Genomic DNA, 24,340 nt, shown 5'->3' on the forward strand with positions numbered 1-24,340 from the left:
AACTTATAATTATCTTAGGCTATCACATTAAATAATCAGTTTCAGCAATTGGGATTTTAAAAGATTAGGTCAGTTGAAACCATGCCCAATAACAGATCATTATAATGGAATTAAAAAGTTGCCACTCGTTAAATATGCCGAAACATTATAATATGCTTTTATCGCACAGACAAATCGTCGAATGCTTATTTTAGAATAATGTAGGCTACAATCATAGTCTAGCAAAAGACACTTGATTTTTTTATTCAAAGCGTGCTGGATAAATAAAGTATCTCCATCTATCTCTAGCCACGCGTATTGGCAAGTTTTACTATAGTTCTTCTCCTTTTGAAATTAGAAGCCTGTCTGTTTTAGGCCCGTGTGAATACGAGGAATATGTTATCTATATGGGATATGATATTCCATATGTAGTATCCATTCAGACTTTGAGCTTTCGACGGTTATTCAGTTCAACAAATAGCGATCGGCACAGAAAATAAGGATTGCAAAAGAAGGCACAAGTCAATTGTATGTCGCCTGTAAACTTTATTTAGAAAATCTGTTTTAGCAACTTGTATCAAAAAGACTTTCAACTGAGGGGTTGTGAAACAAAATTCAGAAAGGATAAGCCTAATAGTTATAGATACATCTTCTTAACCAAAGGCCCTGATATATATGAAAGATACACAAGATTCATGTAAAAGTTACCAGTGCGCAGTATGTAAACAATCTGAGATCCCTTAACATAGCACAATGTGCTTTCACCAAATACACCATCTCAGTTGGTGCAACGCTGTGAATATATTTATGTATTTATATGCAAACCACTTCACTATCACCCTCACCATCATATTGCCTCAACTTGATATGGGGTGGAGCTATATTTCTGACAGTTATCCAAGTGCAATGGTTTAAAACGTTACATAAATGTAGTAAATGACATTTACTGTGACTGTGGAGGTACTATCCTGACGTTTTCCTCGAAAAGTTCTGATCTATATGTCACTGTTGGAAGGATACTAAGCTATTTCAAGGCCATTGCCATATGGGAAACAGACAGCTAGCAGCTACTACCTTTTCTGCATTACTCTCTATAGATAATCAGATCTGTAATCAAATATTCAACTCTTCTAACAAATTCGACAACTGATACATACTCTCACAGTAGTGAAGATAAAAAGTCTTACCTGGTCATTCTTATAATCACTGCAACTTAGCCTACATACACTAACACATTCCTGTACTAAAAAACAGCTTCCCCATAAAAGGCATTGAAACAACATATCGAAATCTGGTACTCATTTTCCTAGTGCTCCTGCGGTGTTTTGAAAATTAATCGTTTGAACCTCCTAGATCTTACCTAAGAGAACCACTCCTACGCATCCAAGTGTTCCAAATTGATATATGACAATATCTACTTTCGATCACGTGTCTCGGGGCGACTTAGACGGATTGCGCGTCATCTCGCCTTCCCAAATTTTCTCCTTCTGCAGCTTGAATCCAAAACATCTATCTATAGTACCGAGTACGAGGGAAAGATGTTTAACTCGGTGAATCTGGGCAACTTCTGCTCCCAGACGCGCAAAGACCGGACATCCGACTTTGGGGACAGAACGGGTTGCGCCTCCAATATCTACCTCCCAAGCTGCACATACTATGTCCCCGAATTTTCTGCCGTCTCTTCGTTCCTTCCTCAGGCCCCTTCGCGGCAAATCACCTATCCTTATTCCACGAATCTGTCTCAAGTACAGCCGGTACGTGAGGTTTCGTATGGACTGGACCCTTCCAGCAAATGGCACCACAGAAGCAACTATGCATCCTGCTACTCAGGAGAGGATTTGGTGCACAGAGACTGTCTTCCGCCATCCACCATGACAGAAATGCTCATGAAAAACGAGAGTGTGTATAGCCACCACCAACATCACCCTAACTCCAACCACCCTGCGTCCGGGTTCTACTCTGGAGTGGGGAAAAACAACGTTCTTCCGCAAGGCTTTGACCGTTTTTTCGAGACGGCATATTGTGGAGCGGACAGTCAGTCAGACAGTTGTTTACAAAAGACTGAACCGAGTAAAGTGGACTCGGCGCCCCAGCAGCCGGCCGCTGTATCGGGTTCTCAAGAGCAGAAAAAGGACACTAACGATGGAGAGGAACATACAACTTCGAGCTCGTGTACCTCCTCAGCTACTAAGGACGGCAACGGCAACAAGAACAGTCACTCGAGTAGGTACCGAAGCTGTAAATGGGGAAAGGTTAAGGGACTAGCCCGGTGTTTTGTCGGTCAGATTTTATGTGGAGTTTTATAAGCATTCAAAGGATTTTATTATAACCTACAAAGCTCTTTCTTCCAATGAGAAGAATTTTTACGATGGGAAAGCACTTTGAAAAAAGGGGATGTTAAGCACAGACGCTGCTATCCTAGAGTCTGTGAAATTTTAAGAGCGCGCTATTGTGACAAATGCTAACTTTGATCATGAACTTGCATTGGGTGTTTTAAGGGATTTTCTCTTTGGGCTGTCATGAGTAAAAACCAATTGTGCAGAACATTGCTTTTGGCGTCCTGTGAGCGTTCTTTTAGCAGCTTGCATGTAAACTAGCAAATCCCTCATATAGTCAAATGACTTGCGATGTCTGAAGTGCCGTGCTGGCTAGCTAGAACTGTCATACAGCCTACCAAATAGCCACCTCTCAGTGTTGCACTAATGTTGCTTTAGAGCCCCTGGTTTCTATCTGTGTATCTCGTTACCAATCTAAAGTCATAGCAGCCAATTAAGATGGCATTTCCAGGCTTAGACTAATCTTGCTGTTATGTTCAAAATCAACACGAGGTGTCTATTCTCCAGAAAGCATGCGGCGACTATTCTTTGTGTTCAGTCTGAGTTTAACCGTTCACGTTAGAAGCCTATGCACTTTTCAACCTCCAACCAAAAGCCACTAAATGAAGACTAACTAAAAGGAACGGTTTTAATAACTAAAAAAGAATAACCCACCTCATTGCCTACATTAGAAAGTCTTAGTTGTGAAAGGATTTGCCCCTATTTTGAATGAATGCACTTTTTTCTCTAACTTATGTATATTTCTAAAGTAAAAAATTCACGTGTTTAATATGTGACAATACACTTTAAATGTGTCGCTTGATCAATGTGACACAAACTAGAGTTTGATAAAGCCATACAAAATCAGTTTAGTAAGTTGATGGTTAGCCTGCTACCCCGCAATAGACCACTCAACAATTACAGAACTGCCATCATTCCTTGTCATCATAGGATATTGTAATGCTTGATATATTCGTCGTCTTAGCCACATAGGCACCTTTGCATTCCTCCAATAAAGACATTTAGCTTTTCAACAGCAGACACCTGAAGGTAGGCTAGCCTAATGCATCAAGATGGAATTGGCATTAGAAATCCTGTTGAGAGGCAATTTTATGAGTGCGACCTCCACTTGTTTTTAAATGTGATATTTGCGCTGTGCTTGTGTGGATGTGTATGAAGCCTAAATGCATATACTCATTTGCATTCTTTTTCTTTGTTTCAAGGTACCCCACGCACAAGGAAGAAGAGATGCCCATACTCCAAGTTTCAGATTCGAGAACTGGAGCGAGAGTTTTTCTTTAACGTTTATATCAACAAGGAGAAAAGGCTCCAGCTATCCAGGATGTTAAATCTCTCAGATAGACAAGTCAAAATCTGGTTCCAGAATCGGAGAATGAAAGAAAAGAAGCTAAGCAGAGATCGATTGCAATACTTCTCGGGAAATCCCTTGTTATAATTGAACATTTCGCTGGGTGTCAATGTTCGTTACACCTATTGTTACTGTGGTACATAATTAGGCCATTTCACATCATGAACAACCCGAAAATCAGTTTAAGTCAGCATTTATAATGGTATCGTTCGTAGCAACAGCAAACGAATGCGTTTATTTGTCAGTAGCATAAAAGCGTAGTTGCCCGTGATTGCATTGTAAGTGCATTTAAAACTATTTGCTGTTTGCTGTAAAAAAGTCCTTTATGTTCGGTTATTGTCTAGCTCACTCATGTCATATGTAAATCCCAACTCCTCTAAAATCTTTGTTTTATTGTTCATAGCACACCTAATATGTTAGTTACTTGTATGCTACGAAACTGTCCTTTTAGGTTGTGGAATATTTGACAACCCTTGACTTTTATGTGTATGTGGTCATTGTATATATGTAACATAATCGCAGACACTCGATTCGGACTTCGGACTTGAATCTTTCAAAAAAAAAAAAGCAAGTTTTTTACATTTTAGCCATCGAGAACTGTGACGTGTACAATCTGTAATAATTTTTTCTTTGTACAGAGACTATGCAAAGTGCATTCGTGACTGTAAATATAAGTTTATTTCGAATTTCTTTTCTTTCTCCCTGCTGCTATTTTCATTATATTGCCGAGGCAAACACAAGAGCTTTAAATTTCGTTTCTAAATTATTTGCTTTGTGCTTGATGTTTTCTTGTTATGCGGTCGGAAAGAAAGATTACATTGGGCCTGTGTACTATATCTGTCAGAAATATTGAGGAATAAACCGAAATATTGGTTAAAAACAATGGTTGGTATTAATGGTAATTTCCAAATAATTTAATGATGCTTAGGCCAAGTAGGTTTTCAAGCTACATGCTATATAGTATAGGTAGGCCTACATGTACACTATCTCTCTGTCTCTCTCTCTCTCTCTCTCGCTCTCTCTCTCTCTCTCTCTCTCACACACACACACACACACACACACACACACACACACAGGCCTCATGGTCAGCGCTCAAAAAGTTTAAAATCCCTAGTAGTTTGCAATCGTTTATTTTCAATCCAACGGAATGAAAAAAAGACCTCATTGTGTTAGAGAAGATGGAGAGGATTTGAGTAGAGAGGCGGGAAACTGAAGGCGGTTTACAACCAGATATTATGCTAGCGTGCGTTAAGATCAACGGTGGGTAGCCCTTACACCTTTTGTAGGCCTACTACGGAGAAAGACGCAGTACGACGACATTGAAATTGCAGCCAAGAATCACGGCGGGGGAAAGACAGAGGGAAATGACAACCTCCTTTAGTGCTCACTAAATGGAATAGCCACTCTTGCAGTCTAGACACCGCCATAAAGGCAGAGGCACTAAATGGCTATTTTTTCCCTTAATTGCACCGTCTGTTCGAAGGGAATGGCGTTGACTTCCGCAGTAAATAGCAAACAAGTAAGACTGGCTTTTCGGAAAAAAAGACAAAACGTTGGAAAGCCCTACTCGATATGTAAAATAAGTGACATTTTATTTTGCAACCACCTCCACCGATTTCCGATTTGATCTGTCAATTGTACATGGTTGTCAACTGTACATGGTTGTTAGGTAGTGACCCTTAGATAAATATGTATTTTTTTATGATGGCCTGTGGATACCGTGCATGTATGTGGATATTTGAGTTTCTGGGTGTGCGCGTATGTCTGTGTGTGTTGTGTGTCTGTGCATGCGTGTGTGTCTACTGTCTGCTCCCACATTGAAGTGCAAGTGTGTGTTTGTGCCTGTGGGTGTGCACATATGCACGCCTGCAATGTGCCCACGAGTAATTATGCCATAGCTTCCAGTGCCTTAGTGTGTATTCATCCGGGCATATGTGTATGTTGGGTTTGCACGTGTGCGAGCTGCACACGTGTGTATTAAGTTAAAAAATATAATTAAAAAGTTGTCTTTGAACTTCAATAATGTCAAGGCCTTCACCTTTAACCCATTGCAATAAAGCGGAATCAAGGAGCCCCCTTTGCCAGGAAATGTGTGGAGGAGGACAAATAGCCAATGAGAATGAGTGGGAACAGAAAAAGGAATGTGTAGAGAGAACCAACTTTGACCCTTACAATTAAGCTACAGCAGGTAACTCTGCCAGCTTCAGCGGGCCCAGTAAATACTCTTTATTGTCCTTGTAAAATGTAATATTTTCACGCATGAGCAGTTTTAGGTTCACATTTAGGTTCACCGCTTTGGGTGTTTCTTCAAAGTTCGTACATTCAGATTTTGCTGAAATAAGTGTGTGTGTGTGTGTGTGTGTGTGTGTGTGTGTGTGTGTGTGTGTGTGTGTGTGTGTGTGTTAGGGAGAGAGAGCAAGAGAGATGTTTGTTTCGCTTGTTTGACACATGCATCTGGACATGGGAAAACCTAGAAATGAAGCCCATTTAGCATATATTAAATGACTTTTGTATTTGTGTGTGTGTGTGTGATAGAGAGAGAGAGAGAGAAGAGAGAGAGGGAGAGGGAGGATAACTCAGTGGTTTGTTCAAAATAACAGACGGAGTGATAAGATTGCGGTTGTAGAGGGGGAAGGAGAATCTCAACCAGGGATCAAGGCTACGGAAGGCTCCATGCAGTTGCCACACCCACCAACCTTGGCCCTGGCTCTGTGACGTAGTTAATATATCCAATTCCTCTGTCTTTGTATCGTCGCCATCACCACACAGCATGTCTGAAATAATGCATATCAAACAAATGAAGTTTTGGGGTCGTGTCTCGCTGAAATTCTTAACAGCACACCAAACGACGCGCGTTTTTCTGCACAACAGTGTGGTCGCACACTTGTAAACTATCTTCACAAATGCGAATTTAAATGTGCTCGGTAATTATGACCGAAGAACTGTGTAGCGCTTGATTGGCTATGGAATATGTTGAGTTTTCATTCACTTTGGCAATGTTTCTGATAGATTCTGGTGGAGTGATCTAAATGGAATGCTGGAGCCAAAAGAATCATCCGGGTGCGCTCTTGGCACATGGAAAAGAAAATGGCGGGGCCCTTAGAAACATCAACATCAGACTCTAGCCTGGAAGACAACTTAGATGATTGTATGAAATTCCGTTTCGTCTGGAAGCACGTTGAATAACAATTAAGAATAAAACATATGTGTTTATGGTATTATAAACGTGCAAGTACTGAAGATTAAGGATGGTTCCTATTAATATTTTCTAACTGTTTTTCGACAGTAATGCAAATGCAAATGGTAATCTGAAATTGAGTTGTTACTAAAATCATCGGAGACCTTTTTTTGATTTGTCTTCTCTCAAAAAATGTGATGTGGTTAAATAATGCTCAGCAGGGGTATCCATAGCCCAGCACATCACTACTTTGCACTTTAATTGCTTTGTGAGATTTCAGTTGAAAATGTGCATTACTGCAGGGTTCCTGTAGTGACTTCCTCTCACATAAGTGTACAGTGAAAAAAAATAACCTCCTAGGCGGTGTTCTGTAGTCATTTCGGTGGTCTTTCGCGATATTAAAATTTAATATAATGCTGATGTGCATCTCGATTACCACTCTCTGATTTATAATTGTCTTTAAGACGTTACATGCAGCAGCTATAAATTTCGTAGCGCCGTGGGTGGACGGCTGTTTAGTGAAGGGAAAAGAGCTGAACCTCGTTACTTTAAATTGGAGAGATATTTCATGGTCCTTGCAATGCATTTACAGGTCCAGCCCGCCCGGGTTCTGAGCAAAACAAATGTAGTGTACGTACCTGAGTGATGTGGTACTGTAGCGTTGAATCGGATAGTTCCTAGTCTTCTGTCTTAAGATCAAGGCCGTGGGCCTTTTGCTCACAACTGATTATACATACCTTGTCCCTATCTTACCACCATATCTTGTCCCTATTTCCCTGTCTTGCCTCATATTATTTCCCTTTCCTACTCGTTCAAGTGTTGAAAAATAAACAAATTATACACAGATCAAATTAATTCTAAACTTTCATTAATTAAACTTTCATCTGTCCTTTGAACAGGTTCAGATAGGTATAAATGAAGAATGGATTATATGCCCAAAGTGTGAAAAGACAACCATTTCCACATATGGAGTTGTTTTTTTACATACTAAATGTGTTAATATTTTTCCAAACATTGTGACCACCATACGTCAGTAGTAAACGATAAGTAGGCTAGTAAGAGATAAGCTGTACATACCACACACGATAAAGAAAAACCTTTATTCCTTTAATTGATTAATTAACATGTACAGATAGCAATCAATCAGATGAAACATATTACTCATTCAACGTTTGTTTCTCGTAAGAATTCCAACTGTGCAAATAATGGAAAACTGTCTGCACAAATGTCCAACAACAAAACTGCTGCGCTGCTGCACACACTGACGGATATCGATGAAAAATTCGATCCTCGAAACTTTGCCAGATTCGTCATTGCGCAAAATACCAAAATGCTCTTTTCAAATTGACTTCTCAAAAACAATCAATGGAGTAATGCGGTGTTCAGTCAAAACAGATTTTAAACATACTGTTGATCTTGACTTTGGTTTTTTTAGTCAACACAATATTTACATGATCACAAACACGATGACGCGGTTTAACTTAAACATTTTCACAAATACACAGGCAGAGGTACACATGCATAGAATAATATTTTAACAACATACGTTATTTCATGATGGAGGAGCCTGGATATTTTCTAATGTAACCATTGATAATCATTGATAATCCGCTCCATCGGCATTGTACGTATGAAATACTTACTGCGAAAAAGAGACATTAGAATTGTACATTGTACATTGTATTATGATTAAAAAAATTGTTCTGTGGTTAAAAATGTTATGGACAGACCTTTCTCTCTAAATAGGCCTACTGATTTTTTTCACATTGGCACAAGGGGAAATGTACAAGCGTTTGACAGACAGGGGAATGGACCAATCACACCGATGCAATAAAATCCTCGGAGGGTCATTGGCAGTGACCTTTCAGTCTGCGCTCCTGAAAGATAAAGCCACGGACAAGGCCTTCAAAACAAACCCTCCATTACAGAAGAAATATACAATTACTTCAGTTAAATGTTGGTAGGGGACTGGGTGATAGCGTTTGAAGAAGTAAACTCGACTTTCTTTCAGTGAAAAAGCATATATGCATGAGATGTATACATCTGAATTTTGAAGGTGTTTTAAGGCGGCAGGACACCCATGTAGGCTTATGTATAGGTTGTTTTATTTATGTTATAATATTCACATTACCGAAATGTAACAACCTTTCATTCAACCGCTTAAAAATCGATCAAAATGTTATGTCACACCCTTTGTGCTAACATGTTTACAATGCTTCATTCAAAATCACCCAAAAAAAACAAATACACAGAAAATGTTTACACATTTCTATTACATGGTTTAATTTGACGTCCAATCACACCATCAATGAGCATCATGATTTACTACAGAAAAAATGTAACACGGTTGTGGTATCATTAGTCGACATCATTTTCTCTTGTGAACATATGCATTTTACGCGCAGATTTACGCACATAACCCGAAGATGTCAGCGCACGAAAACCAAAATTAGGCGAATTGATTCAACGAATGTCGACTCCTATTTTTACCAAATTACCTCAAAGTAAGATACACATTATTGACTTAACTTTAGGTACTTTTGAGTGTGGATTTCTTCGTTAAATAATTTAATCTTGATTAATATTAAATACTCTGGAGTATGTGTGTAAGTCTTGACACAACACACAAAATACAGTTAAATTACTCATTCAAATACCTATATTACAAGTGTTACAGATGGATGTGTGTTATTCTACTAAATGAATTATTAACACGTGAGGTTAGGAGATCGTATGGGCTCCAACCACTGTAGAAGAGGCTAAAAGTAAAGCGGAAAACAACAGCGATGGGCCTAGCGTAGGCTACCGTTCGCGGGCAGGTTTAGGCTACTTCACCTTAACAACAACAAAACAACAAACTGCAAAGGGGGGAAAGTCTACAGCCAAAATCAAAGCAATCAATGTTCTCTTGCGTCTTGGCAGATATTTGAAAACATCTATATTTGGATACTATTAACAGACCGAGGAGCGAAAGTAGTACGTAGATTGCAGTCATATTATAAGCTAAATTAAGACCAACATTGCAGTCTCCACACAATGCGAACAACGGCAAACTCCAATGGGATTCTTTATTTGATTAGTATTGGACAGCAGTTTCAATCGAAAGCCCTTTTGCAACAACAAATTAACAAAAATAAAACAACACCCAGTAGATTGGCCTGTTAATATGATATAACTCGAACATACCTCATGCTTATTCTAAGGTAATTCCCTCTATTGAGCCTTCGTCAGTTCGGCTGGATCCCTGGACACGATCTAAAGAGTTCTCCAGGTTGTAAACATTTATATCGGCCATCACTTTACAGTCGTCTTTAACAACGTCGGCTCAGGCTTTTTGGGGTGAGGGTGGGGGGCTACTTTACGTTTCTCTTCAGAAAAGGTCTACCACAGGCGCCCCAGTCCCGCAACAGAAAGCCAAGCCTGGTTCAGCTGTTCTTTGTTCCTATGAATTAGAGTGTTGTTACAAGAAAATGTTGGCTAGATGGCGCCATTGCTCCACCCTACATCTCCTACGTTTACCAACTTGACCCCGGTGACGTAAGCCCAGTCTGGAGCATCAAGGCCACTTCCAGAAGCTCATTGGTCTGAAAATCACATGACAAGGTTCTCTGACATCCATAATTATGTTGCTGATATTTTTGCCCCCCCAAAAGATGTCAGCGTCCTACTGTCCCTATCCCTCACGGAAAAAGCGAAATTGCTGCAAAACAAAAGAGTAGGCTAGTCCTTTACACACCAAAATGACATGTCCGAACAACGTGGCAGCGGGATCGTTTCTAATGGATTCGTTAGTCGGCGGTTCATCTCCTTACAGAGGTGAGGGTTACTCCGCCAACTCCGGGATGTATATGCAAACGGCTGCAGACTATGGCTGCTCAATGATGAGAAATTTCGGTATTCTGGGCGCACCTCTGTCTAAACGGGATGAGCTTTCACCAACCAGCCTCTCCCTGAGCGCTTACCACCACTCGCATTACCTGTCACAGCGGGACGCCTGGGGAACGGCTGCGAAAACTTACAGGAATGGACAACCTGTTGCCCAGGCTTTGCATCCGTGTTCGTTTGCGACAAGCAATGTCAAAGAAGAAGACATTTCTTGTGTATTTCAAGCTGATACGGATAGGTCTAAAGACTCAAACGAGTCGTCTACTACGTACATACGACTGGGAGACAATACCAGGCAGACGGATCAAAGCACGGTCGCTGCGCAAGACTATTTCCGCGGAGGCCAAGTATATTCTACCCAGGGAGGACAACAAGGAGGTGGGTTTGGAACAGATTTTCCCTCTATGCCCAGAATAACATCGCCCATTGAGACCCCATCGTCAGATGAGTCTGTCAATAGAAGCAAGCCCAAGCAGGGCAGTACTGATGATGAGACGAAAGCTGAGGAGCATGATACCAACCAAGGGCAACCTAGGAAAGAGGATAATGGCCCTAAGACGGACAGCTGTACAGATGACTCAGAAAATGAACTGAAAGGTGAATTTCTAAAACCATTAATAGCACAAAATAATTCTGTACAGATGAATTTACCAACACGTATCGTCTCTCTGCCTGTCTCTCTTTCACACACACACATACGGGCGCTCACAAGCAAACATACACACACGCATTCTCCACCCCATGACACTAACCACCTTAACAAACACTGCAAATGTAGACAAAAAAATTAAATGCACACACACATGCGCACAGTACTGTATATCAAACAAAATATCAGTTCTGCGGGGAAGATGATAAATGTAGGAATATAATACGTAAAACATATTATGTAAAGCAGTTGAATTCTAACAACACACATCTCCAGCAGCATAATCTTTAAGTACATTCATCTCTGTATCATTACATGGCAGAGATATTTTGTACCACGTTTTTACAGCGACAGCTAGACCCATACAATGTCAATTATATGGAGAATGGGTATGTGTTTACGGCGCTCACTGTATTAACACCTTTCCATAAAGGGAGGGAGACACTTACTATTGAAATAAACACTCTCCCACTTGCCCAATATAACGCAAGCACACGCTCACACACTGGAATGCACACGTACTTGCTACATGGACCATTTGAACAGACAAAACATAGTCCCCTGCCACTAGGCCCATGGCAGTCCCCATTTGCGCAATATTACGCGCAAACAGGCCATTCAAATTGAACATCTTGTTAAGCAAATAACACACGTGTAGCCATGCTAGGCTATTTTAATCGAATTCTGAAACCAATATATTTTTTGCACTGAAAAAAAAAATTAGCTTGATAAAAGGTTTAGCCTACTGCATTCATTGGCTTTATAATGTTGCAAATACATTTCCCCATGGTTCATATTTTTTCAATTTTTTTATTTAGTTATGTTTCATTTTTCTATAATTTTAATTATTCAACAGATCTCCTCCGTCATACTATTAGGGTTAGTGTTAGTTTTCACATTTTCATTTTACATTTGATATCATAAAACATGATTTCATAATTATATATTTGATTTGTATAGTGAACTTGGTCTAAATATATTTATGAAAGGGTATGAGGCGCTTGTAAAGTATGCTGTATAGCCTATATACAGATTCGCTCAATTTTAGTTAATGTGAGTGTGTATATTGTGAGCGGGAAAGCATGTCTTTCTTTCGTTTGCCTAAAATTCAAAGCTCAAAAAGTTTAAATCTGGAGAGCTATGTTAAAAGAGTTACATTAGATAGTCCAATCATGGTAGATGAGTATGTCCTGTCGTGCATTTCCCCCTTTCTGTTTTGGCTATTCTGAGGCTCATAAGCGCGTCTGGTAATAAACCCTTGCACTTTTAAAAATAGGTACAGCTACATATATGACGTAAACCTTTTGTACACATTTTTCAACACTGCTCACTTGATTTTGGCCTCATATAATACTAAAATTAGGTTGGAGCAATAAGTCAAGTAGAATGATAACAATCTTTGCAGTGCTGGTAATACTTCACTATAAAAACAGTGAGTTCTGTTCTTGTACACTTATCGCATTTATAGCACAATAATCCCGTTCATGTTGTTTAATTGAAAAGAAATAACTTGTATGAGGACTACGGTGATAGTTGCGCATAGGCTAGGCTTACCACATTGCAATTTATTGAATAGGCTCATCATGGCCTTAAAAACATAAAAACGTTTATCTCACCCACCATTGTCACTTGATCTAAAGGTTTAGAAACAGGATTTCTGCATACTTAAATCAGTGCTGAATTAATGAAATTTGGATTCAAACAAAAGTTATTCTGATAATTCTGGATGATGTGAACATAAATTTGGCTAATATAACCTGGTATATCTGTTATCCTACAGATGAGGATCGATTGGAAAAGACAACTGGAAACTGGCTTAAGGCAAAAAGTGGAAGAAAGAAGAGATGCCCATACACAAAGTACCAGACTCTCGAGCTTGAGAAGGAGTTCTTGTTCAACATGTACTTGACCCGTGAGCGCCGCCTGGAGATCAGCAAGAGTATCAACCTTACTGATAGACAGGTCAAAATATGGTTCCAAAATCGAAGGATGAAACTGAAGAAGCTAAATAGAGAGAGCCGAGTTCGTGAGCTAACAGGCTACAATTTCCATTAAATTGATGTGCGAACACACAAACACACACACACACACACACACACACACACGCATACACGCGCGTTCGAGCATGTGGATTATGATCCGGGATTGGGAGATTTATGCGGATGACACAAACACAATTCTGTTTACATAATTCTAAAGAAACCTTTACAATTAATATCAGCTTGACTTGGTCCTGTACAAAGCCTGAATAAGACATTGACCTCATAGTGTAAATAGCCGTCATACGGAATATTGATTGCCCAGAAAGTAAACTTTACGCATTTTTTTTGTATAAGATGCCCTCAACATTCTTATAATGTCTTTTGTGAGTTTATATGTTGTAAGTGTCGCATACAATTTGCACGATGTATTCTGCATGTACATTGTTTTATTCTTATGCATTTATTATTTGGTGACTAAAATATCATGTGATTCCTTTCAAAGGATCATAATAATAATAAACTAGGGGTTGGCCAAAATAATGCAAGACATGCTTTGATCTGCTTCCCCTGGTTGTCCTTGCTGACATCACTTAAGACAGAAAAAAGAGGCACAAGGAGAGGGTGAAGAAGAAAGGAGGGGGAGTGTGTCAGGTCTCTAATATAAGTGGGAGACCATAACGTTGATTTAAATATTATCCAGGTGACCACAGTAAGTCAAGGTCATAAAATTGTAATGTCAGGACAGTCCTGCAAAGCGCTGGGGGTGGATTTTATAATCTGCAAATATAATGTGCTGCTGCAGTAAAGATGCATTAAAAGGTGAGTGGAGGAGGGCTTAATCCACATAGCCGGGACTGCAATGTGCTGGATTCACCGAAGCGGTGTGCGAACTCGTTGCCTCCAGGAACTAGCAGCTAGCTAGAGGGAATAATGGAACACTTTTATACCAAGAACCTACGATGGATGGCTAATAAGAGAAAGGACTTCAGGAAGCTGATGACAAGATGGACAACCCCGTGCACGGTCTTCGACGATTCGTAAGGTAGGACACAGTATGTCATTATTTACTCTGACCCTCTGGCGAAGACACGAGATATCGTGGCAGCTGTTTCCAGACAGGTTTAACTGAGTCCTGGTAGCAATAGTACAGTGGTTTGGTTTTACCTTTGACAAATGCACTTTGCATATGTCACCGACTAGGTGGTTAGGCTACTGCGCATCTCCAGAGTTCATTTGTAGCTGTTTAGCAAGTTTGGGATACTTCCTGCATTTAAGACAGACTACTGGTTGTAATTGTTGTTTTGTTTAGACGAATTCTAATTCGCGTCATCATAGCCTACAATATCCATGCTGCATGCTTCCTTCACTTTAGCTGACACCCATTTGAAATAGCCTACCCTACTACTAATTCCATGGGATCTTGACAGGTCGTGAAGTCTATCATGATAACAACTATTTTGTTAGTTTGTTTGTGGTTGCCTACTGTTTGGAAGTAGACTTCAAAATCTCATGTCACGACTGAATTGGACATGAATCAAGCCATGTGTTTTAAAAGAAAACTACAATTAGCATACTAGCGGCCAGTTATATCATCAAACTGTATGGTTGATTTTTATTCTTACTTGTTTCTGGTGCATGTGTCGTTTGTCCTCCCCGCTGGATTACAAGTTACGCACAGCTGATGCGTGGTTTAGGTAGTTTCATGTTGTTGGGATTGGCATCCTGGCTCGGCAACAAGAAACTGCCTTGATTACGTCAGTTCGTCTTCATCAAGGGCGACAATTGCCGTTAAATTACACCACTGAAATCCTCGCAAATGGCTTTGTAAATGAACTGCACAGTTACAGCCGCGACAGGCACCCCTCTCAGCTTTGGTTCCATTTATGTGACTGGTTGTAAAATCAAGTAAGGTTCTCAGGGGAAGAATAGGTTGTAAACATTCAGGGGTAAACTTCGACCGCACAAACACTTGGGCCCATATTTTGGTTGGAAGTTGGAAGTCCAAAGGAGTGGAAGTCAGTGTTTTGACATATCACTCCTATCTGTCATCTTTGAGATAGATAGATAGATAGATAGATGGATAGATGGATAGATAGATAGGAGGGGTTGATGGTTGTTAACAGGAAGAGCAAATTGAATACAATACATTCCAAAAATGATGCTACAGAAAGAAGAGATATCTGCTGCCGAGTGAAACCAAAAATAGTTTAAAAGCCGGTTAAGGTTGGTAAGATGCAGACTTGAGATATTTAATATGCAGGTTACCTCTTACGCTATTGTTGTGTATTGATTTATTTTGATGGTACATATTATGTGGATCTGTTTACTTTTTGATGTTGTAGACTGTGGCTTGCGTGTGTGTGTGTGTGTGTGTGTGTGTGTGTGTGTGTGTGTGCGTGTGTGTGTGTGTGTGTGTGTGCGTTTGTTTGTGTTTGTGTGCGCGCGTGTGTGTGTGTATGTAAGCCTAGGCGCACAATTCAAGTTTGGAAAACTAATATAAACAAACGTTTTGAATGAGAATATGTAACAGCACATTGCAAAGTATTTCACTATGCATTTTACTTTAACTCTTGTGGAGGACTATTTTAATAGATATGCTCCAACCTGATCAAAAACAAAAAATAAAGTTGTAAGGTGTTTGTGAATTGTAAACTAATGAAAACCTTTATTTGCCTTTAACACGTCTTAATAACAGCACCACAAAATAGATAACATGTCATGACACATGGCACGTCCCCTAAATTCAAATGTCCATTTGCATTCAATCCTTCAATTATTTATTATAGGCCTATTGCATTTGCAGACAGTCCTTTTCATGTGAGCCGTAGCACAGTCAAGTGTCTTGCGTGGCAGTGAAACAGTTGTGCTGTAAATATTTTCTTGTTGTCCTAGCACCTCAACCTCCTTCCCCCTGTACAGCTCAGCTGTTTGAGACGTTAGGAGACAGTCTGGAATCCAAAGTCATTTTCATTCAGTTAAGTGAAAGACTTATCCTTTGGAATGCGCCAGCAACAAAGAGTTTACAGCACGTGAGATGGCCCCCACAGGACATGGATACCTCCACGGCGGATACAGCGGCAATTTGCGAAGAATAGCCTGCGATTTAGTGCAGTTCGGGATGTTCAGGCCTACTTTGAGCAGAAGCTATACACAAAGTGTTGTCCATGTTCTCTGTGTAGAATCTCTAATCGAGTAATAGCCACAAAGACGCTACCAGTCGTAGGCTACGGCATGCAAAGGATGTAGAAGGCAACTCTGGTATAGATTACAGCAAAGGGAGGGAGAGAAAACGAGAATTATTAAATGTCCATATGGTTTTCAGAGTGTAATATATGGCGATCAAATATTGTTTTATATTTAAAATAGGCTATACATACAACACACACACTAGTAGTCAGAGGACTGGGCGTGTGCAGCTTGTAACTTGGGAGAGAAAGTCACAAATTGGCACTGATGAACAGGAGCCATCCTCTAAGGAGTTCAGAAGTGGATAAACGGAATCATTATTTAAGTCGATCTATCAAGGTTTTCGTAGCTCACGGGCTAGTTTAGCCAATGCCTCGCCGTTTAACCATCCTGGGATTTAATTGTTTTACGAACTCAGGCCTGGCACGGTAAAATGTTGCCAATATACTACAAACACACATCACTTGTGAAATAGTGTTTTCAGCCATAGTGGACATATTTTGTCCGTGGACACACTGAATTATACACAAGATATTGAAATACAGGCCTCCCAGTGGTGCTTATCTAAAATGCGGCCATGAATTTCGATTCGGATACAAGTTTTCGTTTTATATGGCGGAACAGACTTTCACAGGGACTGAGTAGAGGTAGGTGTAATTGTATTATATGTAGGCAAATTAATAAATATTATTGCAAAACCTTGGTTATTTGTAGCCACAACTTTAAGCGCCAATGGATACATATCAAAGGTTGAGTGACGCCAATTACGTTTAGGCTATAGTTTCTAAGGACTAAATACTGATGACCATAGGCAAATCATATTGTGTGTGTGGGTGTGTGTGTGTGTGTGTGTGTGTGTGTGTGTGTGTGTGTGTGTGTGTGTGTGCTACAAAATGAAGACACAAAGACATATAGTAGGCTACACACTTCTTAATTTTATTACAGATGTCTTTGGTCAAAACATGCATGTCATCCAATTCAAAGTATAGCCTACATTAGACATACATGGAAGATCACAATACTTCATAACATGAAATGCATATTCGTTAATGTCTTGTAGCCTTATTTATGTACACATATATGTACACGGGTAGATTCAACTCATGATAATAGTTTTTGTTGTTTAGTTGTTTTTGTTGTTTTAGTTGTCAGTCAAATTCAAGAGTAGGCGTCATGCGGTTATCTAAGGTTACGCATCCATTTGACGACTGACCAATAACTGCATTTCTAGCGTAATACGTGAATGTGCCTTACAGCCTTCCTTTGGAGGTTAATCTGGAATCATTTTTTGCCATTCGGGTAGGCATTGAGCAATGAGCATAACCAGGTGATCATAATAAGAAAGATCATACAAGAAATAGTCTAGCCAGATTTACAAAAAGTTACGAATATATGGCAATTGTTACTCACTGGTTTGTATTCACACGGAATGAATTTATACCTAAGTAGCCTACACCTACTATGCTCATTCATTGTCAGTCACATATTGAAAGGTGCTGCATGAACATATTAATTAATCCTGTTTCATGAAACACGTCTCATAGCAAATATGCGATGTCACATTTAAATAGGCTAACATTTCTAACATTTTCCTCGGGATGAGTAAAGTATCTATCTCTATTTATCTATCTAGGCTATTTGTACACAAAACTATGGATTCATGAATAGATGTATCCAATTGCGCCAAGAAATAGGTTGTGTGCCTCTGATGTGCAAAACGTCACCAGCCAAACCTTGACCGAAAACATGCAGTCGAGACTCGAGACCACAGAATCAAATTGCATGAAGCATTCGCTGCAGCCTTAAGGACACCATTTTAGGTAATGTGGCGTGCTGCATTGATGTGCAAGCATTGATGCACTATTTCTTTTTAGGAGTTTAGTTTACGGGAGGAGAGGTTATATTTTTAGATAATATTATATGAATCCAAACCCATGGCAAACATTAAACACCACGGGTTGCCTTTTTAAGTCATCCTAATATTATTACATTTGCAGAAAACTGAGCTGCACTGTATTTATACAATGGATAGCCTTTCCCCACAGATAGTATAATTCGGATTGCCTCATTTGGACGTATCATGGGTCACTAGCACCCAACAGAGAAGTATAAACGGTTAAGACAGTCACTATAATTTGAGCAGACTATTTCAAACGTACAATTGTTTGCCTCTACTCTATAAATGTTATAATGTTATTTTTTGTTTACACTCACAGATTGGCGTAGGCCTATGTTTGTCAAATATCCATTTAGTTGAAAAGCCCAGACAACTTAGGCGTAATATTTTTTAATCACAAAACATCAAAATCAGGCAACAAAATGTCAATCAGGGCCTATTGTCTACAACTAGTTTATATGGATGAAAGAACTTGTCACGCAATGCGGAATAGATGGATTGGGGAGTCAAATTGTCAAATTAACTAGGTAAATTGCATTCGCAGTCTGATGAAGACAAGGTAAAGAGTGACATTAACGTTACCTAACAATATGACAAAATTATCATATTTAAAACAATTGAGCTAGCCTAAAATAAGGCTTACGACATCTGGTAAATGGGTGTGGTTATGATGATATAATCTAGTATAGGCCTAATTGTAAACAACAAGCCAGACAAAATGGGTTACATGTTTTAAATCAGTTATCTATAGGCTACTAATCGTTCAGATACATGTCCATTGTAATATTTTATAGATGGCACAAATCTGATAAATTAAAGGATAAAAAAGTTAAAATTACAAGGAAGAAACCAAACAAACCGAGACGCAAAGGAAAACTGTTCCTAGGTTCCTAGGTAAGTGTCACGATTGGCATGAACAATGGAAAATATTTCACGAATATTACCTATTAATTATTGTTTATTATCAAAAGCTTTTGAGAAAAGAATGTAGTTGTACACTGCACTACAAACACTACAGTCGTTTTTGGAATATTTGCGGGCATGATGTAGGCTATGCTATGACGTTAAGGCAGATGCATTTCACATGAACCCATACGCTGTACCTGCGTTGTAGGCTACCCTTTATAGAATTTAGTAAACATATTCGTGCATTAGGTGCGTCATGATATGGTAAGAGTGCTTAATTCATAAAAGTAGGCTACACTTTCAGGAAAGGCTACTTGTGAAATAATGTATTTTCCTGGATTTAAAAACAGTCTAAATAAATAGGAAAATCTTTCAACTCAACTAATTCATGTTAACAATAACTATCGTAAGTATCTAGACTGATAGTCTGCTTACGGGCTGAACGAACCTATTTCATGCATCTAGCCTAAGTTAAAGCCTAGTCGAGGTTACGGCTGCAGTCAATAATACTCATAATAATAGCCTAATAATAAGCATAATCATAATAATAATAATAGATGAAACCCCAACAATATGAATGAGACTAATGTAAATTGATTTAAATGTGTACGTGTGTATATGTGTGTGTTGCTTTAGAGGAAAGATTTTGAGGAAAAAAGCCTGACCTCATGTGGCCGCCTGGATACTGGGCCTAACGCTGACAATGACAGCAGACATGCACTGATTTGGACAATGCCGAATGTCAATATCATATCCTCGAGTTGTAGACCAAGAACTCAGCACCTGTTATCTGCCTGCTGTTGTGGGCAGACACATTTTTCAATTGTAGGCCTGTCTGACACTTAAAAAGACACTTAATAAAGAGACTTAATCGTTGAAAAGTATTGTAGTTTACCCGTATTGTGGCTGTTTGCACGTGATACTTACCATTAATAATCTCAAAGCCTACTCACACATCTTTATGAACGAGTTTAGCCGAGCTGTTTCTTCCGAATTTGTCTGTGAACGAGAAATGTCTACGAAATCGGCCAAATCAGATCTTCTGAATCAAGCACACCATGCACTACAGATTACGAGTCCCACGATGATATAAACTTGTTGTTTGCATACCACATGCAAAGACTAAACCGGACAGCAACTCAGCCTAGGCTACCTTATGTCAGTTATAGGACCAAACAAGCAAATATGACGGTAAAACAATATAACCAAATGTATAGGCCTACTTGTAGCCTAGGCTACTTATAATTTATGTTTCAGTGAGTATTCAATCTACACAGTAAAATAAATTCTGGATCGTGTCTTATTAGACATGCAGAAACTATTAGGGATTTCTTCTAGGCTAAGAATAATTATGCCTGCATTTACATTATACATTTACGCAAGCACTTTTACAATTTACAATTTGTTTGGCGATGATAATGTGAAAAAGATTGTGCCCATATTGGTCTCTATTTCCCCTTGTCTGCAAGTTGGTTTATTCTCCATCACTGTTTGATGGGACTTTTTTCACAAGCCTCGTGTTGGTTTTATGCTATACTGGGAACTCAACCACAGTTTTATTAACGACACGTTTATGAACAATCAAATGGTCCTCGTAAAAATTTATTGAAGGACATAAAAACATGCACGGCCACTTGCCGAATGTAGCTAGATACGTCTTTGAGGATGTAGGTATTCCCACCTCCCCGGTTTTAAAAAACATCGTTTTACAAGGGATGTCCTGCTTGTGTTTATTTGTGACTCATGGAAACTATAATTCCAGTGTGTTAAAGACGCACTGCAACTCAACAGACCAGACTTTGGGGGTTTGTGAAAGCACAGGAATTGTCCACATTTAGGGGGAAATCAGACACACTATAAATGTCAATCAGGGACAAAAACAATTCCTTTGGAGTCAAATAGTGGATTTTACTATCGAAAGCGGTGTTACTGAAGTATCCTACTGGCGCACACAGTGCTTCCCACAGATGTAGGGACAGACTCGACAAAGATTAATTACATAAAAAAATAGTGCCATTGCTAGATCTTAACGTACCTCGTAGAGCGACGCGGCTTCATAAAAATCTTTTGAATAAGAATAGCTAGACCAAAGGATTGGAGTTATACTTTTATCCTGGCGTCCCTTTGAGAGAAATCTTAAAACCACCACACTGTTATCACGAAGTGCATTGCTATCCCAGGACAAGTCGCGCATTGATCCACTGTGCATTTTTTTGTGGGGGTAAATATAATCACGTGTTGCAGAGTCAGCCAATAGACGATGAAGACGGTTTGAGAAATAATTACCTGCTTGATTGTTCTATGGGTAGATAAAAAAGTACACATAGCCTACAGTCCATATAATAATCGGATGCATGTAAAAGAGAGGAGACGGATAATGTCGACCACGGGTCCCATAACTAATTATTATGTGGATTCTTTGATAAACCATGAAAACGATGATGTATTGTCGACTCGCTTTTCCTCTGCTGGTCCGCTTTCCTCCGGTCCCCGTTCGACAACTCTGGTGCCTGAGTGTGGAGACTACCCTTCCTGCAGCTTTGCCCCGAAACCAACCGTCTTCACTACCTCCTGGGCCCCTGTTCACTCCCAGTCTTCAGTGGTGTACCACCCATACACTCACCAACCTCATTTGGGAACGGACTCGAGATATGTACGATCATGGCTAGAACCAATTCCTGGTGCCGTATCCTTTTCTGGCTATCCAGCTAACGGTCGGCATTATGGTTTGAAGCCCGACGCCTTTCAAGAGCATAGAACCGGAGACTGTTTGTCCGCCAACGGACGCACCTATACGGATTATCTGTACTGCTCCCCGGCAGACATCCGAGAGAAAACGCAGCCGCACAACCCATCGCCTGAGACTGAGATTCTTTCTTCCGGAAAAGAAAAAAGACGAGAAACCAGAATTAGACCCGAGTAAGTTGAATCCATGTTCATTCACAATGTGCTCTTGTGTTATTGCAATAGTGTGTCTTCTCTTTGTAGATATTAACATCTGGCTCCCAGATTCACGAGGTGTGTATTTCAATAATCCTTGTCTGTTGTAATCTGACTAACCACGGGGAGAAGGCTTTCTTAGGTATTGGAAAAGGAAAACACAGAGACTCGCGCGTACACACACACACACACACATACACACACACACACACACCAAACATTGGGTTGTAAATGGTTATAAAATTCTAGTAGTCCAATTAATGGCGAGGTGGAGAGTGAGCCCTCCCTTCAAAGAACCAAAGTCCTTGTTATTTAGCTCCAGTGCTAGCATTGCTCATTTATTTTTACCCTAATGATAATTTCTATGACGGTGACAGAATAGTCTAGCCAATTTACATAGCCCATAATTTACCTGTAGCCTACTTTACTGAGGGGCTCACATCTTCATTTTTATCTCTTTTAATTTCTGGGTATTGATAGGCTACCATTTACCCAAAATATAGGCCCCACCACATTTATAATGCATCCTCTTTTATCATAGTCCTTATAAATATAAGTGATGTCTCATGGATTTATTTTATTTCTTACTGTGGCGGATATCATCAATTTGAGTTCAACAAACAAAGACTTTACTTAAAGAAACAACTTGTGCCGTGTTACAGAGCCGGCTCCTATACCGCGACTGCAGCACTATAAGGGCTGGAGACCACAGGGCGTTTTAGTTCTTTATGGGCCTATAAAGCGAATAGGTGCATTCACTTGGCCTGCTTTATGACGCCTTTTCACTGTACTAAGCGATTTTTAGCACGGGAATCAGATCTGATAGTTTGCCATAATTACTGGAGGCCTGTGCCCTCAGTCGAGGGCAAGTGCGTAGATACTTTAGCAGGTTTGCTCACCTCTGAAGTCACACTCTTTTTCTTTTTCTAAGCAGAGTTTAAGTGTGTGGAGGTAAATCATGACTTAATCATCTATTTTTTTCTTATTTTTTACACAGATAACCCTGTGGCCAATTGGATCCATGCGCGATCGACGAGGAAAAAAAGATGCCCATACTCCAAATATCAAACATTGGAACTAGAAAAAGAATTTCTCTTCAATATGTATCTTACCAGAGACCGACGCTACGAAGTTGCCAGAGTCCTTAATCTAACCGAAAGACAGGTTAAAATTTGGTTTCAGAATCGACGGATGAAGATGAAAAAAATGAACAAAGAGAAAACAGACAACAAAGGACAGTCATAAAAACTGTGAAACAAACAACCCCACCAGAGTGCACAGTCTCACCAAACACACACACACACACCAAGAGGAACTGTGGCCAAGAAATGTCTTATGCAGTAAACAGTTGTATTCATTCCTGTGACCTGTGAAACGGACTCCTTTAGTATATTTTATTGTTTATGTCTTTTTGGAGCAAGAATTTGGCGCGATTTAATTACAGAGGTGAAATATTGCTTGCTTATGCTAGAGGAAACCCTTTTAGTCATGGATTCATGAAACCTAAAACAGGCCTAAGGATACAGGCCGGTGGAAAAGCTGCCTCGAAGTAAAAGCAAGAAAATACTTGAACTGCCGTGTCTTTTTCATTTAGTAATTTATGAACTTCTCAAGACACTATTTCTTCTCGTTATGTTTGGGTGTTTGTGAATAAGTGAGATATTTTGTACAGAAAAATATAATGTCTTTCGTCCAAATACCCTATGTGCTAATGTCTTCGTGGTGTTGTAGATTTTCGATGTACCCAGTCGTGTATTTTCAATAGTTCTGTTTACGTTTGTTTTCTTTCTCCATTGCTCTGTTCAAATATATGGTCAACATCCAAATATTTGTGATTCATAATTTTATAGTATACCTATTGTTACATCAGGCTGTAGGCCGGATTTTAGATGGCGACCTAGCCTGCTCCTTGTCGCTGGATAGATAGGCTACCACTAAATATCACATTATAAACTGAGTATTTAAACGTCACAATAGTAATCAAAAGCATGAACACACATATGCCTATGTCAATAAAAGGCTGAAAACAACTTTGCATCGTATTACGATACCGT

General features: G+C 39.6%; 3 protein-coding genes and 1 long non-coding RNA gene across 4 annotated transcripts; 3 read left to right on the forward strand and 1 right to left on the reverse strand.

The window, feature by feature from the left end:
- The first annotated feature begins 588 nt into the window (after window positions 1-588).
- Window positions 589-4,349, forward strand: hoxc11a (homeobox C11a). The gene is made up of 2 exons (XM_048241299.1): window positions 589-2,202; window positions 3,518-4,349. Exons 1-2 carry the CDS (start codon window positions 1,518-1,520, stop codon window positions 3,748-3,750), a joined length of 918 nt encoding a protein of 305 aa, XP_048097256.1. The 5' UTR covers window positions 589-1,517; the 3' UTR covers window positions 3,751-4,349.
- Window positions 4,350-7,935: 3,586 nt separating this feature from the next.
- Window positions 7,936-10,254, reverse strand: LOC125293058. Its single transcript, XR_007193315.1, has 2 exons — window positions 10,028-10,254; window positions 7,936-8,718 (listed from the first exon to the last, which is right to left on the reverse strand). It is a non-coding gene; the product is annotated as an uncharacterized LOC125293058 (long non-coding RNA).
- A 228-nt stretch (window positions 10,255-10,482) lies between these two features.
- On the forward strand, window positions 10,483-13,897 carry LOC125293051 (homeobox protein Hox-C10a-like). The gene is made up of 2 exons (XM_048240672.1): window positions 10,483-11,323; window positions 13,156-13,897. The coding sequence occupies exons 1-2, from the start codon at window positions 10,582-10,584 to the stop codon at window positions 13,428-13,430; spliced, it is 1,017 nt and encodes a 338-aa protein (XP_048096629.1). The 5' UTR covers window positions 10,483-10,581; the 3' UTR covers window positions 13,431-13,897.
- Window positions 13,898-17,914: 4,017 nt separating this feature from the next.
- hoxc9a (homeobox C9a) lies at window positions 17,915-24,112 on the forward strand. Its single transcript, XM_048240682.1, is given in 3 exon segments — window positions 17,915-22,236; window positions 22,238-22,265; window positions 23,284-24,112. Coding segments are annotated over 3 exon segments (816 nt in total). The 5' UTR covers window positions 17,915-21,696; the 3' UTR covers window positions 23,532-24,112.
- Window positions 24,113-24,340: the final 228 nt, after the last annotated feature.

The sequence above is a fragment of the Alosa alosa genome, chromosome 4 (genome assembly GCF_017589495.1).
Source record: "Alosa alosa isolate M-15738 ecotype Scorff River chromosome 4, AALO_Geno_1.1, whole genome shotgun sequence".
Classification (NCBI taxonomy): domain Eukaryota; kingdom Metazoa; phylum Chordata; class Actinopteri; order Clupeiformes; family Clupeidae; genus Alosa; species Alosa alosa.